The 17,793-nt window shown below is 32.2% G+C and overlaps 1 protein-coding gene across 2 annotated transcripts in view; it reads left to right on the top strand.

The window, feature by feature from the left end:
* The window catches only part of LOC124358298 (proton-coupled amino acid transporter-like protein CG1139), a 46,302-nt gene extending 29,352 nt beyond the window's left edge, over positions 1-16,950 (top strand). For both annotated transcript variants that reach the window (XM_046810602.1, XM_046810597.1), the window contains exons 3-11: positions 3,170-3,243; positions 4,587-4,700; positions 6,687-6,837; positions 6,953-7,074; positions 9,178-9,262; positions 10,398-10,670; positions 11,831-12,009; positions 14,124-14,293; positions 15,301-16,950. In XM_046810602.1, the coding sequence (XP_046666558.1) occupies positions 3,170-3,243; positions 4,587-4,700; positions 6,687-6,837; positions 6,953-7,074; positions 9,178-9,262; positions 10,398-10,670; positions 11,831-12,009; positions 14,124-14,293; positions 15,301-15,557 (1,425 nt within the window). In that variant the 3' untranslated portion in view covers positions 15,558-16,950. The remainder of the gene's footprint in view (positions 1-3,169; positions 3,244-4,586; positions 4,701-6,686; positions 6,838-6,952; positions 7,075-9,177; positions 9,263-10,397; positions 10,671-11,830; positions 12,010-14,123; positions 14,294-15,300) is intronic.
* The last annotated feature ends 843 nt before the right edge of the window (positions 16,951-17,793 follow it).

Raw genomic sequence — 17,793 nt, 5'->3', positions numbered from 1 at the left:
AGTTGTTTTTTACAGTATGCAAATAAGCGTACATGAGATAGATAGGTAACTCTTTAAGAAAATAAAAAAATGTGTATCAATTCAAGTTATTTTCACTTTGATTCTAAACACAAGCATTTGTTTATATTTGATTGATTTAAGAATCAAAATGGAAAACAGTATCTCGCAGGTTTCCTTGAAGTATGTAATCCAGGCTCACTTCGTACATATGGCTTGTAAACCTTTATTATTTTGGATTTATTTGAAGGGTGGAGGTTAAAGTTTAAAGTCATAATTTATTTTCTAGTATAATGAGAAAAATTATAGGAAAGTTTTCGTAGAGTATACAATAATAACAAGAACGAACATTGTACACCAGCCTTTGTTGGTACAACTCACTTTTGCAATATGGAACATTTGTTAGCAAGAACTGATCACTCTAAAAATGTTTTTTTGAATGATATTGTTAAACTGAATACAAGGAATATTAAATTTAAGTTAGCTATTTTGGTTACATTCCATACCTTTGTCTGACGTGAGGGTAGACGTTCTCAAACATTCGAATGGGATGCCAGATTTTACATATAACAATATATATATATATATATATATATATATATATATATATATATATATATATATAATGAAATTAGATTTTAGTTTGTTGTGCAAAATTTGAGATTATTCATTTACAATTGGTAAGGGTCATAATCGAGTTACTATTACACTTTTATATAATTATATATAAAATTTAATAAACACCGCATTGTTCTCTCATGTAATTTGTCGTTATTAGAGTTTTTTTTATTAAAATTTGTACGAAATACGATGGTTCTTTCCATAAAGGTTTCTATGGCAAAACTTTAAGCCTTATCAGACCATTTATAGTTTTTGGGTGATAGCGCAAAGCTTTTATTGTCCAATATGCACCTCTTATCGTACCTCCCATCGCTTCCAACCTGTTAAATCACTTGGGTGATATAATTAGCCATATCGTTGATCTTAAGTGATATCACCAGCACATGTATATATATATGTAATATATATGTAATATTATTCGTGAACAGAAACTATAATTAGATGTCATCTACATCTTACTGCCATTTCAGCTTGGAATGAAAAACCCATTTGATATACTCAGGTAAATTTATTACAACAGTACTTATTAAGATATGATACTTAGACATACTTATTAGATGCAAGGTAACACACGTGCCGTTATTTATATACTTAGGAAAAAGAATTAAAATAATACTTATTACGATATGATACTCAGAAATACTTTTTAAATGAAATGTAATGTGCCGATATTTATACACTTAAGAAAAAAAATAAAACAATATATAATGATACTCAGAAATACTTAATAGATGCAAGGTAACACACGTACCGTTATTTATATATTTAAGTAACAGAATCAAAAAAATATTATATTGAGATATGATACTCAGAAATACTTATTAGATGCAGAGTAACACACGTACCGTTATTTGATAATTTTAGGTAAAAGAATTTAAACAGTAATTATTAAGATAGATGCAAGGTAACAAACGTGTCGTTATTTATATACTTAGGACAAAGAATTTAAAACGTAGGTACATGTTGAGATATGATACTTAGAAATACCTATAAGATCGAAGGTAACACACAGGCCGTTATTTATATACTTAGGTAAAAGAATTAAAACAGTACATGTTGGGATATGATACTTAGAAATACCTAATAGATGCAACTTAATACACGTGCCGTTATGTTTTGTATTTAATAATAATATAATATTAACTTATCGTTATATTCGATAAAACTGAAGCAGAACTAGAAAGATATTTTTGTAGAAAATATGACACTTATCAGAATACACGCATTATATGTTAAAGTAAACAATACCTTCAATCACACTTGAAGGCTCGGGTGATGAGATTATCGTTCGCGATAATAATGAATTACTTGTACTATTTTTTCCTCATACGGTCTGTGAGACAATTTTTAAATTCTATTGATCGAATTTGAGTTTCGAGGATTTATAAACCATTCAACCTTGCCATCCGGACGTTAAGAAATTCGAGTGTAAATATTGTTTAAGTATTAAATTTAAGGCATTTTGAGTTATTGCTGATTTTAAATATATTATGCACGATAAAGTTATAATCAAAAACTGATTGTAACAGAATGACCCCAGAGCAGACACCGTTCCTCAAGATGGACTGCTTTGTCTGACAGGTTTAGCTGAAGAGATAGACACGTGTTCGTATCCTGAGAAATGCGAAGGGCGAAATAACGATCAAGGCCAGCTACAATCACTTCCTTGCAGACCGTACAATCGGCCTGCGTTATATCTGGGCGTTGGAATAGAACAGAAAGATTGTCTTTCTCTGATTCATCGATAAAATATATCGATAAAAATCTGCCAACGGCAGTTGGCAGATTTTTTAATAATATATTTATTTTTATATTCTTAGTCTTCCATGGCTGTAACATGACTATCATAATGTCTGAACAGGAAAAAAATTGCTATTACAATTACAATCTTGAAGTATTTCGGTCTCGTTGTGGAGACCTATAGGACCAGCTGTATTAGCGGCGACTGGACAACAACGATAATTACGGCCATATTTTTTACTTGATGAATTATGTGAGAATTAAGTATCGTTTGACATTTTATAAGTATTTCGCAAAAATATCCGGAATGAAGTAAATTCATTGTAACTTTATTGTTTAGACAAAGTCAAGGTTGTTTCACTACGCTCCTAAGAGATCGTGGATCAATCTGATAAATCAGTAATCAATATGGCTGCCAGGTTTTCGCTACTCCTAAGGTATCATCTTTGTTGATGTTACTTCCTATTTGCAATATGAACCAGAAAACATAGCTATTATTGGTTCATATATTATATGTAAGACGAATGGCCCTAAAATTTGACACCTAAGAATATCTGAGAAAAATATCTCCTATTGTTTTTTTTTTTAAGTTATTTGCAACCCGCCTATTGCAACCTCCCCAAACAATAACTTAACTATTGGCTATATCCCTATTTCAGGTGAAATTCTTTTGATTTTACGAAAACTCGCCTCCCGGACACATATAAAATGTTTGGTGGTGGGAAAAGAATAGGTGATTAAGACAATAATCACAGATGAAGTATATTATGTATTTATACCAACATTACAATTACAATATTTTATTTTGCAGATGGGCTACGACAATCCAGCCTTGGTGGGGTCAACGCCGTCACTCTCTCCACCGCCATACTCGGAGATTAAGAGGTATTCATGAAATCCATTTATCAATGTACAAGTCAATTGTGATAACGCTTCAAGTGTCTGTAAAAAAAGATTTCAAAGCGCAAATTTTCTGAAATAAAATTTTTAATTCACATGTATAAAAACAAATAGTGTCTAAAATAATTCATTGCGTTTGTTGAGTTGGCAACAGAATATAACTTCGCTAACATAACAATAAATAGAACACTAAAACTTGAAGTAACCTCTTAGTGAAACACAGAGTGAAAGAAATATAATTATTTGTTGTATTATTGTATATTAATTAATTAAATAATAAGTTATACATTCATGATATTACATTTCTTTCTTCATGAGTTGTGTTGGTTTCACAGATACATTTAAAAATATAAAAATGTATTAAGCTATACAAGATGGCCAATGGTACTCGCATTTACATGGCAACTAAAATGCAGCTCAGTTACTGGAGAAGATTGAGTTTAATTAGAGGACTAGAAAAGAAAGGAGGGCTTGGGAAAACTGTTGTGAATAAATCACAATAGAGCGGCGCTTGTCATACTTAGATTGTCATGGATGGATTGTTTACTAAAATGTCATGACGTCCATACTTCCTGCTAATGTTTATGCGTACTGTCCAGTTAATGGTGTCCGATTGTGGTTGCGACTGTACTGCGAGTTGAGGCTTTGGGTGTCAGTATTGACAACGTATAGGGTGCAAGTATGTATAGATCTTGTATCAATAGGTTGTATGGGTTACTAGTGAAACTCAATGGAGGCCTTCTAGTAAAAACATTCACTAATATTTTTTTTAATCCAAGTCAGATAATAATACAGGGTATAGGAAAACTCTACACAAAACTTTAGGATATTGTTCCATTGAAGAAGAGGAGCTAAAAACTAAATGCAACTAATGTATCTGTGTGTGTTTTTAGTTTTTATTTTAGAAACCAGTAAAGATATATAACATAAATTTGGTATAATTATATTTCTTTGATTCTGAAATAAAGAGAAAAATTAATATTTTATTGTTTTGTCACGTTTTAAGATGACATCGGTTTCATTTCTTAATAAAGCTTAATACCGTAAACCTGATAACATTATCAAGTCCTTTAAAGAAAAATAAAAGTTGCTAAATCTAATTACAAACATTTTGACACCTAGGCCATAAAGATCTAGTAAATAATGTGGATGTAATGCATGGTAAATGGTACCCCTAAATATTTAAACTCTTGGCCCAAGGAAAGATGTCCTAAAGTTTGTGTGGAGTTTTGTTACACTACATTACATATAATACTGTATATTATAACAAAGTGTTACAGTTAGATCAGATATATCTGTTGTAAAATTCTGTTGTAACACTGTTACAGTGAAAAGCAAGAGGCGCTGAAAACAGTATTTGTCGTTCCAAGCTCTTCAGAGAAAACGCTTAAAGACGAATACTACAACCCGTACGAGAACCGGGAGGTCGGACATCCCGTTACGTGAGTAACGACATTAGACGTGCAACATTATGTAGTTTGTGTAATTAATTACATGTAAGGTAAACATTCTCACCAAACTGAGTAAAACAGAACAATCTCAGAATCATATTCAGGATAATTTATTCTGTATACGCGGATATTACTACTAGATATCTTCTTACTATAATAAAATATTATATGTGTAAATGATCGAACCTCGAACATTAACATTAACATTAACATTAACCCTCGAACAGGCAGTCACTTTTCCTCAGATCGCAGGCCATTTTTGAGTGTTTTGTACCCGTACTTTAAACATTTTGTAAAAAAAAATACATTTCTACTATAAACCTATACGTGTGATACATTATTTTTAGGAAAATGTGGTGATATTTATGATATAAAAATATTATGCATAAACCATAAATAATGACTGCACTAAATTGTTTTGATTGAAAAATGGTGGGACTACCCCTAGTAAAGTGTGTTAATATTATAAATATTAAAATCTGAGATAGCCAATTTATTCTTCATTTTATCTAGGTTTAGAAAATATGTAATAGTATCCAGGTTCTCTTGAAGAAAAAATATATATATTGTAAAAAACACAAATAGTAATCAAAGGCTAAATTTGTTTGTATGGATACTATTACTTTCACAAATTTCCAAAAATATAATTCTTACACAAAACAATTTTTAAAATTATTCCAAAATTAAAATAATATATGCACTAAAAAACAATAAACAAATTAATAACCAATTTCAAAGTGTTTTATTTTTGAAAGGTGTAGGACATATTTAAATTTGTTACTATGGAAACGAATTAATTTCAATAATTAACAAAACATGTAATTCTTATACAAAACTTCTCCAAATTATTCCAAAATTTAAATAATTATATGCACTACAAAATAACAAACAAATTAATAACCAATTTCAAAGTTCGTTTTATTTTTGAAAAGTGGTGGGACGTATCTAAATTTGTTACTATGGAAATAAATTATTTTCAACAATTAACAAAAAAAACATACAAGAAATATTTTAAAAATATACTAAACTTTAGCATAGTATAACCTAAAACTAAGTTTTTACAAGCTATAAACCAATAAAATAAACCATACCCATGATATATCACTCACTACTTCTCAAAATGGCTAGATGAAGACAATATTTCTGAAAAGTTTTATGACGTCATTGTGACATCACTGTTGCCATGACAGCAAAACAAATTTAAACCATTGAAATCAGCAATGCTTTCTGTTTAAAATGGTATATAAATAGTAGTGGTAGTGTTTATTTATGTATTATATGAAGTGTCCATACGAGCGTGTTGATTGCCAGTTCTTGGGCAATGAAAACACAATGAATAAGAAAATTGAAAGATACATCAAAGATTGTTTTAAGAAATGTATGTATGTATAAGATTGTTGATTGATCTGACATTTTTTTAAATTATGTACTTGAATTTTAGCTTTTAAAGCGCGTCTACGAAGATTCGTAATAAGTATTTACACATTGCTTGCGACTGTATCCTTCTAAACCAAGCATGTGACCTCTCAGTTACAGATGAGGTCACGAATTTACTTCCAGAAGTTGCTATTTGTCTTTTCTCCCTGTATTTAGTATTCCTACAAGCATTATATTAAATCCCTAGGACAACTGCCATGTGATTAAAATACATTCAGAATGTCATTATGTATATTTTGCTGTTAAAAAGCATGTCGTATTTGTGCACATATTGTCCTTTTATTTAATCGAGTAGCCTGAATTCTGAATTCTCTTACGAACAATTCAACAGTAATAATTTACTCACCATTATTTGAATTGAAATATTTAAGTTTCCATTATGCGTTTGTAGTTGCAATAATATACAATTAACAAGCGAATCGTAACAAATTCGCCGAAACCTTATCGGGTATTTCCTTAAAATTCAGAATCGCCTGATAAAACACAAAAAATATCCTCCTAAGGCCAATACATTCTTAATTAGTCTTGAACTATTTTTAGGTTTTCGGATGCACTGTTCCACATACTCAAGGCCAGTTTGGGCACGGGGATCCTTGCGATGCCCAACGCATTTCACAACGCGGGGTATCTCGTCGGCTTCGTCGGGACTCTCTTTGTCGGCTTCCTGTGCACCTACTGTATACACATCCTGGTAAACAAATACAGTAACTACATAAGCAATAATTGCAACACGTGTATGGTTTGAATATACAATAATACAATCTGTGTGTAGAAATTTGGAGTAAATGTTCACATGTGATTCCCAGATATCGTCTGAGTATGAGCTGTGCCGCAGAAGGAAGAAGCCGAGTATGACATACCCAGAAACCTTGGAGGCTGCGTTCCTAGAGGGTCCAGCCAGGTTTAGGTGGCTGTCGAGATATTCTGAGTAAGTTCTCTTTGAATTTATTCGTCTTAAAAGACTTTAGTATACTTAAGTTACTTATATTTGTTTATATTTTAATGCTTAAACTCTCTATGAACTTTTTCACACATTATTACAAAAATAACCTCGGTTCTAATGGACTGATGTACTATATTCCGTTAGTGTAAATAATATAACTAGAGAAAGCAGTCAGTTACTTTGCACATTATATTTTAGTTTAGTATGTAGTAACAAAATAAGTAATCTTGCCTTAAATATCTGTAAGTAATCTTACAGAAACGTTAACCTGCAAATACTCGGTTGTAGTTTATTCCTTTGCATCTATTCATCTTTTGTCGTGAGAGGCTTTCTTGACTAAGTATCTAAAAGAAGGATCTAGTTGATTGGAGACCACAGAACTAGCTCATTCAGTAGTTAGGGCTAACTATGCCTCTTAATAGTCTACATTTACAGATATTTACCACGTGGATTCATGATTAAAAATCTACCGTAGTTTACAAACCAAGTAAAGGTATTTTTTCTGTTCCGACGAACTGTGTCGTACGCTCTTGTAAGTGTTTGACATTATAGATAAAATGGAGGTATTGAACGGTTCATAAGTACCGTCTGCTGCAGGAGATGATTTGCTGTTAGCTATGTTTATAACAAAAAGCTTTTGTATTTTAGAGGGCAGTATTAACAAATTATTGCATCAAATGTTTATCGTAGCCGAACAATAAAATGGATCGCCGAAAGTTATTCCTAATAAAATTTTATCAGGATTTGAAATTACAGGGGTAATATTACTCAAAGTATTGAGGTAATCTTGAGAATGTCACGTGTAACCACATCATAGAAACTTTCCATGCAATATAATATACACACAGTAATGTCATTATAATATTGCTTTTATGGAGTAATTTATTGCATTACTCCACGAATATAACTATGGAGTAATTTACTCCATAAATCACAAAGCCAAGTACAATGTACTGTCTATGATCCTCATATCCTATGGTGTAATATTCTGAAAACCCAAAAGAATTTATCTCTAAACAAGTTAGGTTAGAAAACTCTTTAATTAGCTTAACCATGCTGTAAAATAATAGTATAGTAATATAATAAAACACACACAAGTTTATTGTACCTTATTGTTTGACACTTGATATTATTGATAATTCTTAATGTTATTAATATGTTGATCAAGATTTGGCCGTGACTTAAAGAATGCATGACGTAAATGCCTTATGTAGTTTCTTTTTCAAATACTCTAATATTATTTGGACTTAATATTCAAATCAAGTCAACAGGAAAATTATGTTGAGGTTGTGGTGATAGCAGCGGCTAACAACGCATTGGTTATATCAACAAGTAAGTAATCTTAAATAGTTTTAACTGTCAAAGAAATTAAGGTGGTGGAATTGATTTTGGGCCAGGAAAATATGGCATTGCCATATACGATAATTTCTGATTTACTTATCATTGCACGTGAAATTACAGGCATTTCAACTAAGAAATGTAGGCAATTTTGTTACCAGGCTTAAATTAAAATGGCCGGAGATAAAAAATGTGGAGTTTTCGCTGTACGTAAATCAGCTATAACTGAAGGTGTGACTTTTATTTTATTTATTTACATTATTTTTATTGAGTAAATATAATTTTATAAAGTCGTTAATGAATTATCGTCATTCCTTATTTTATTACTTTTACAAGGGCTATCATGAATATGAATTTAAGATCAAAAATAGTTTCCAAACCCAAAATTAATTGCACCACCTTAATCAAGATTATAAACGTGAAAAAAATTGGAGTGAAAATACAAACATAATTTAATGGTATTTAAGGTAAGGAAATATTAATTGTGTAGTGTGGAATATCTGTCTTGGTAAGGTAATCGCTTGATTTTAGGACTTTCCTCGGCTTAAAATCAAACTTAATATCAAAGTTAAATTAAAATAGGTTTTTAAATAGGTTGTCAGTAAAAATAAATCACTTGGCTTTTGGTCGTAGACTATATAGACGGGTAAAATAATTGTTATTTTTAGTGCTAAATTTTCAATATAGTCATTTTTTACTATCGTTCAGTGTAGGTTTGTGTTTATTATTTACGGTCGGTTTGTGTTTCAGTTTCGCTGCAAACCTGTTCCTTATACTTTACCAAATCGGAAGCTGTTGTATATACTTCGTTTTCGCATCTACCAACATAAAAGCTGTAAGTATTGCTGAACTACTATATGTGAATGTTAGGTGTGATGTGTATGTAAAAGTATTTGTACATATTGTTCTCATGTTCAAATTTCTCGGTGCACTTTTATTCTATCTAGTAATTTTATATCGTGTTTTTGCACATTGGGATTTTATATATTTTATTCATGTATTTGTTATAAGTGTAAGCCAACAGACGCCACGGCGAGCGCATGTTTATAACGACTATTTGGTGTTGTATTTTCAGAGTCAACTTAATACTAAAGTATAATAATTATCAGTTTGACGCATGTTTGGTAAAAACAGCTAACTTAAGACTCTCTACAAATATTTTGTACATAGAATTTATTTTGGGCAAATTTCTTTATTTTAATTTGTACTCACAAAATGACAGAATGTTATAGAATGAATAATATACTATACCAACAAAATTCATTACAGTTTCTAATCTCGTGGAATTTAGCTTAAACTTTTATATCCAATAAATTATAAATCTGCTTACAATTAAAAAATGTTATTGCAGTTATTAAACATAAAAATAACAATATGCGTATTTCATTATTTCTGGGTCACAATAATACAGTTCAAAACAATTTCTTAGGAAAAAGGCTAAAAAATGTTAATATGTTATAAACGTTAAAATATACTCTTATGAAAGCCATTCTATTGTAAGAGATTTTGCTGTGAAGAATAGTACACATACAACTATTGAAAATCTTTGTAAATAGTGTAAAATCCTTCATTCAACAAAGTTCTTGATGTGTTGGGAAATATTTGTCATATATATTTCATTCCACACTTTTCAGGTTTTAAATTCGTAAAAAATATATAGGACGTAGAGAACTAAGTTTTTCATATAAAAAATATCTTATGTATATAAATTATCAATAATTACAATAGATGTATTGATGGTGCCAACATTTTTAGGTGTATGTAAATAGATTATGAATAACTATAACCTCAAGAGCAATTTATGTAATATGTGTTGACAAAAAATTATTTATTGCATTAAAAACCATAATTCTGACACCATAAAGGATTTTTTCCCCCACTTCATGTGGGAGAATCCAAGTATTTTTCATTATTCTAGTATTAATTGTATCTATATATTGGGAAATCCATGTTGTGTTATTGATTGTCAGGTAGCAGATCAATACATCCGCGAGCTGGATGTCAGGATATACATGCTGATCTTGCTCATCCCCTTTATCCTCATCAATTGGGTACGAGACCTCAAGTACTTGGCACCCTTTTCCACGATAGGCAACTTCGTCACCATCATCAGCTTCGGTATCATTGCCTACTACGTGTTTGATGACATGCCCCCCGTCACTAGCCGATCTCCCGTGGCTCCGATCGGCCGTCTCCCGCTCTACTTCGGTACCGTCCTCTTCGCCATGGAAGCCATCGGAGTGGTAAGTGAAACAAGGCACGGTCTGTAAGATTTCTCTTAGGTGTTCTAGCTAAAATTATATTCAGTAGCAGTGGGTTTTCTCCGTCCCTCTCTTTCTCCTCTCTATCGGCATATAAAATTATACAATCTGTAGAAATACGTAAAATTGTCTTGTTAGGATTATTTATATTTCCAGTGTCATTAATATACATTAAAAATAGCAATGGGCCAAGAACGGAACCCTGGGACACCCCACTTAGTAGCTTGGTGAGCTTAAATGGTATGCACCTACTAGCTTAAAGCGGAATGTAGTATAGATGCACCACACTTTCCAACCTGATTGGTGTACAAATTCAAAATCCAGCATTCGAATGCTGCCTCAAACTTGTCGTTTTTGCAATGGCTGCTCCAGCAGCTGAGTGATGAAATTAGTTTGATAATATATATTTTTGTCTTCCAAAAATGGGTGTTTGACGAAACTTACCAATTCAACGTACCGGCGATATAGTCGTATCTCTAACGACATTTAAAATATCTATGTTAATCCCATAAGAAATAAATTATTAATATTTCGGTTGTCACAAAATATGCATAATTATTCGTTATCACTCCAGGAAATAGAACTAAAATATTCGACAGAGGCGAAGAATCTCTCAAAATAATTTGAAGCAAAATGCTTGAGTATACGACAATTTCTAGCTATTCTGATAAAGTTAAACCTTATAAGGTATGATGTATAACTCGATGTCTCATCACGTCAACAAACATCTACGTTAACGTTTGTGATCGAATATTTCACCTTTATAAAGGTTCTTTTCTACTGTTGTGCCCTAAGAACCAAAACAGTTTGTCTATATCTTTAAAATCCTATTCGTTAAACAGCTTTAACAAAAATTTCCTCTAATTCTCAATGGAAGATTATTGAACATTGCCAACTAGTGTGAAAATTGAATCTGGATTTTTCACAAGTGACAGTCTTAATATTTGAATTCCTATTCATACGTCTGAGACATCTTAGAAATCTCATACAGTAACAACCACGAATAAAGATGTTACTTGATCAAATGAGCTTAAAGGGTTTATAAGAACAATAATGCAAACAGTAGATTAAAACTTTCTTGTTTGACTTCTAATGAAGCTTGTTTACTCAACATACTAACAACCCTTTGTTGCTACCTACAGGTAATGCCTATAGAGAACGAGTTGGATACACCGGAAAGATTCGGGTCTTTCTTCGGCGTGCTCAACTGTGCCATGCTGCCCATCGCAGTTCTGTACACTGTGGTCGGCTTCTTCGGTTACATTAAGTACGGGCCCGAGGCGGCAGGCAGTATCACCCTCAACCTACCTTCAGACCAACTGTGAGTTCCTTCTCAACTAAACACCCTAAACACTATAAAACGATGTATTTTCAGGCATTTCTGATCGACCCACTAGAATGTTTATGTGTTATGTGATAAGCACTCTCGAGGGATGTTTATCGTTTGTGGCCATCATTGTGGGGCAGCCGCGGCCCGCAATGATGCTCGGAGGCATTAATAGCAGACCATTCGAAAACTAAAAATAATTTCTAACTTTGTTTAAACAATCATAAAGACTGTTTTCATGGTATTTATTACTATTTTAGTAGTTTTAGATCTGAAAATAACGCCTTCGGGATGACCAAAGGCATTATTTCATAATTTTATATTCACACCATCAATGGATGGGGTGACTATAAAATTCTAGAGGGTCTGATGAGCAATATCTGAGAGAGCTATCACATTTTTAACTTTCAAAGATATATTCTATAGAAAAAAAGGTGGAGTTCGAAGCTCATCTTTATAGCGATAAGACATTTGATAGTTTCATTGATAACGTCGTAAAACTGTTTCTCAGTTAATGTAGAATAATGTATGATATATTGTTTTAGCTTTAAATAGCTGGATTGAAAAAATTTTAAGAGTTGAAGGCGGGCACATAGATTTGGACCTTTAATTTTTCTTTTGTATTAAATGTTTTCCAATAAATTTTTTAAAATTGTAATGTTCTTTACATATTTTTTAAACTATGGTTAGTTACTAGTGTATGTCCAAAACTTTTTATTTGACTTTAAACATTTTACTTGTTTCAAGCTCTTGTAAGTGCTCTTGTATAATGCTGAGACGCATGTCGTGTTAGTTTTACTAAAATGTTAAAACCAAAGCTAATAGTTTTTTGTTTACATTAGATATAAACGCAACCATACACCGTAGGTTTAACAGTATAACAATGTATCTTATCTCATGGTAATTGGCTAAAAACTTTATAACCATAAAGTCCGATTAATGATTCGTAACATCAAGATTCAAGATCATGATTCTTCCTTACCCCTTGATAAACTAGTCTGACAGGGGAGTATGGTAACACAGGTGGTTTGTTTTAGACAGACATCACCCATCAACCTGATGGGTATACTTTTCGTTGTATGTACTTAACATTACTGTTCAGTAAACATATTACAAATTATTAAATAAGGCAATAATTTAGACTATTATATTTTTAGTAAAACATAATAGCACATGGATAGTTTAAAATTAGATGTCTTCATACTATGATATTATAACAGTGGTATAGAACATAACTATGTAAATATATAAAAAAATGTTCATAATTTGAATGTGGCTAAAACCTATCGGAGTTAAAAAATATTCTCGTTTTCAGGAAATTGCTATACGACATATACTTTCAATTAAATGACTTTACATGGTAAAGTTTGTATAACATAATTTTTTAAAATTCCACTTTTTTATAACTTTCGTCTTCCTTTCAGCAAATTGTTTGGTATTCCTAACCTTTTTCAAATGATATTTGCACTGGTTTATAAACTAACTACAATTGTTAGTGAGTGAAAATACGCTTAAGGGTTTACTAAAATGCTAATATAAACAGAATATATGTTTTTCGCCAAGTATTTGGTATCGAGGTATTTAGAAAGGCATATCAAATATACAGGTAGTACAGAGTTGTGTACTGTGATCACTCGCAGACAAATTAGCTCTACAGACTATAGTGGGAGGGACCGGATGTCATTTGCACACATTGCCTTTGGTACTCACCAGTTAAGAGGATTGTAACTACAGCTGCCTGTCAAAGTGACCATCGCCGACTCTGACTCACGCCAAATCAGCCCATTGAGTTTTGGTGTTATTTGTTACAGTTTAGCCCAGTCTGTGAAGCTGATGTTGTCGTTCACGATATGCATAACCTACGCAGCATCACGCCTAAACAGCCCACTGGATTGTGTTATTTGTTACAGTTTAGCCCAATCTGTGAAGCTGATGTTGTCGTTCACGATATGCATAACCTACGCAGCATCACGCCTAAACAGCCCACTGGATTGTGTTATTTGTTACAGTTTAGCCCAATCTGTGAAGCTGATGTTGTCGTTCACGATATGCATAACCTACGCAGCATCACGCCCTAACAGCCCACTGAATTGTGTTATGTGTTACAGTTTAGCCCAGTCTGTGAAGCTGATGTTGTCGTTCACGATCTTCATAACTCACGCGATCCAGTGCTACGTTGCCATAGACATCATCTGGAACCAGAAGCTGAAGAAACACGTGACAAAGAACGCGCTCTGGTGGGAGTACGTCACAAGGACACTCATTGTCTTCAGCACCTGTTAGTATCTAGTCATTACCGCTACGTCAGCAGAACACTTATATTCGTAGATACTGATGCATGATATATTAATCCATTATACAAGTGTAAGAATAAAAAAAATTACACAATTTAAAGTTATCACAAACATTTTTACTTAGTATGTTAAAAAATGTACCCATTTTTATTTAAAAAGGGTACATAAAATGTACCCTTTTATGTACCCTCTTATGTCATAAGTACATAAAAAGATACTTATGTCAAAGGTATAATCTACTATATTATACCTTTGACTTTTCAGAGACTATTCCGGAGTTAGATATCAAGACTATCATAAAATCGAAACTTTAATATTATAATAATTACCTCATTTTCATGAATTAGATTTAAAGTATTGAGTGTTTCTATTATAGACAGAGTTTTCTTCATATGACATATTAAGAGACTGGTGTACTAGTGGCCATATTAGTCTAATCCTGTAACAACAATGTTAAACTTGAAACACTGTGAAGCTGGTGTTGTCGTTCACGATCTTTATAAACGTAGAAATATTGAAGATATTTACTTTTAAATATATAATTTATTTACAACACCTTTATAATGGTAGAAAAATTAACGATGTCTAATTTTAAGAACATAATTTTAATTATCAACCAAATTCTTTTCTTGTAACTGTTAATACCTTTTAGCATTCAAACAAAGAAGTTTAATAAAGTTCGAGATTTATTCTTTCAATACTTAATTAAAAATTAGTGGACATCTTCCACATGTCTATGACCGAATATAAGGCATACAAGTGTTGGAGGTTTACTATTGTTCAGGGTAGCCTAAATTTCAAGGACATTTCTTTCTTTTGCGGCTGGATAACCATTTCCACAACGTTCCAAGCAGAATACAACTTTTAGTATTGGATGCTAAAAGTCTATAAGAATGGTTAAAACCGGACCTCTGTTATGCATCTATATTTATAGAACAGAAGATTCAGATCTTAGGCTGAATTCTTAAGTAAACCAAATTATTTGTTTCAGTCTTTTTTGCCGCCGTGATCCCCAACTTGGAACTCTTCATCTCTCTGATCGGCGCGTTCTGTCTGTCCACCATGGGACTGTCCTTCCCCGCACTCATCCAGATGTTGACCTTCTGGGACTACTACCCGGGATTCTGCGCCAAGTTCATCTTCCTCATAAAGAACCTGTGTATAATCGCCATCGCCCTCATGGGATTCGTGATAGGGGTGACAACCAGCGTCCACGAGATCTACCTCAAGTTCTTCGCCGGATTATAACTCGAGGTTTGAGGAACCCAGAGGAAACGATCTGCCTCGTCGTCACTGCCGTCCATCCCTCTTCTCATGAGGAACAGCATTGGGTTATGTAAAACAAAAATCTAAAGAGCGGCCTGATCTATCTAACAATTTCATAAGATCCGAAATAACGGTGACCATCAAATACTGTAAGCTATCGATGGAAATTAGAGATGAAGCTGTAATGGCGTTGTTTATGCATTGCGAGCTTGTATTTTTGTTTTAAGTATCATTCTACTTAAAAAAAAATCACTAGTTAGTAGCGGTAGGAATATCATGTTATTTTAATTTAGTTTAGAATGAAATATCTAACTTGTTTCAAGGACTCTTACAACCTGAGGAAACATTACCTCTTCGAATAGTTTTGAATGGACAGTCAGGAGAGCAATTGGTCTATAACTAACTTGGTCATATGTGTGTGTGTCTTCGTGATTATTTTTAAATTAGTTTGATTCTGGCCAATTTTAAAATGTCTTTTTAAAATGAAGACTGGCTTAAATGATTGGCAAGAGATATAGCCAACTCGTAGACTGATGCTTAGTTGGGACTCCGTCCTAATAACTAAACTATTCACAAAACATGTTTCATGGTTGTTATTACCTTGTAAGTACCTATTACAATCAAAATATTATCTGAATTAACGTTTAAGGAAAATGTAGCAGTTTGTACGCAACAAGTGATCTTGAATGCTAGTCAGCAGATGAACACTTTGATATTACTTCGTAACATAGTTTTCACATGTGCCTGTTGTGATCATCGGTGTAATATTTTATGTACCATACTTACCACAACTTCTTCCTTCGTGTGCAATAAAACCGTTAAACATCCAAAGTTAAGCGATGTCCACATGGAATTGTGTGATTAATAAAAGTTTTCAAATATAATAAATGTTTACATGTATAAAATTTCCTCTGCATAACTGCTTTTATCTCATATTTGTTGTTACATTTTATTATTTATCAAGTTTGAATCAACCAATCTCTTATGAATGAACTAAAGCTCATTAATGATTGAACTTAGCACATTTTTGTAGTCATTCGATTAAGTATTAGTTAGAATTGTCAATTATATAACTAAGGTATAATGTATGTGATAATGAACTGTGACTATGGCTAAGATTCATGAAATTTTGTATGTAATTGAGATTTTGTTAGTTGAATAAAAGTGATTTTAAGTAACGGATAACTGCTGAAACATACAGCTGAATGATCAGTAAACAAAGATTTTGAATGATTGTTATAATAATATTACTGTTAGTGTAAATATTGTACATATACTATTTGTTTGTAGAGAATGTCAGTACCTGTACACGGTTGTGATCAACAGCAATGAGTGTAAATAAATATTTTAAATAAAGTTTACAATACAAAACTTATGTTTTATACTCTCTATTTTTCCCATGTTCATCATAACCCGTTTGTACGGATGATATGTGGATAATTGTATATTCTGAATATATAATTAAGTAGACTAAATATAAAATGTTAAAAAACCGAAATATATTCTACGTTAATAATGAATGTGTTTGGTTGGGTTATCGAATATCTTAGAATAATTTCTTAGGAACACCCATCGTCATATTATATATATGACGATGGATTAGGTATTGTCCATAAATAGCGTACACCGAGATGGTGTAATATAACAAGTTTAATAATCGGAGTCTTCCCTAAAGAATGGAAAAATAGTGTTGTTCGCCTTCTGCCTAAAGTCTCTGTGCCTACTAGTTTGCAACAACTAAGACCTACAATGTTTGTATGTATCTCAATCTTGCCTTTCATGTCCAGAATAGTGCAAAAATTGCAATCAAACAAATCGTGGGATACTTTGAAGCAAGAAGAATATTTCCAAAACTACAATATAGAATTTATAAAAATATCAAAGTACCTGTACAGCCCCCACAAATTTATTTTGTGATATAATTAAGGCGAAAGATAATGGCAATTTTAGTATTTTGGTGATACTCGATAATTCCCAAGTATTTGAGTCAATCAATCATGATATGCTTCTAGCGAAAATGAACTATCATGGTTTAGGCGATGAGGTAGTCCTGGATAGAAAACAGGTCACCAAGCTATTCAATGATATTTCCCAGTGGTTCTCTAAACTGTGTCATGTCCTCAAGATAGTTGTCTTGGTCCAGTTTTATTCAACTTATACAAATCTGATTTTACAGACTATGCACAAAGTTGTGTGCTGCACATATGTATGCAGATGA

Source organism: Homalodisca vitripennis, chromosome 1, assembly GCF_021130785.1.
Source record: "Homalodisca vitripennis isolate AUS2020 chromosome 1, UT_GWSS_2.1, whole genome shotgun sequence".
Taxonomy (NCBI): Eukaryota; Metazoa; Arthropoda; class Insecta; order Hemiptera; family Cicadellidae; genus Homalodisca; species Homalodisca vitripennis.
The sequence above is the reverse complement of the archived record's forward strand: the minus strand, read 5'-3'. Positions and strand labels throughout refer to the sequence as shown.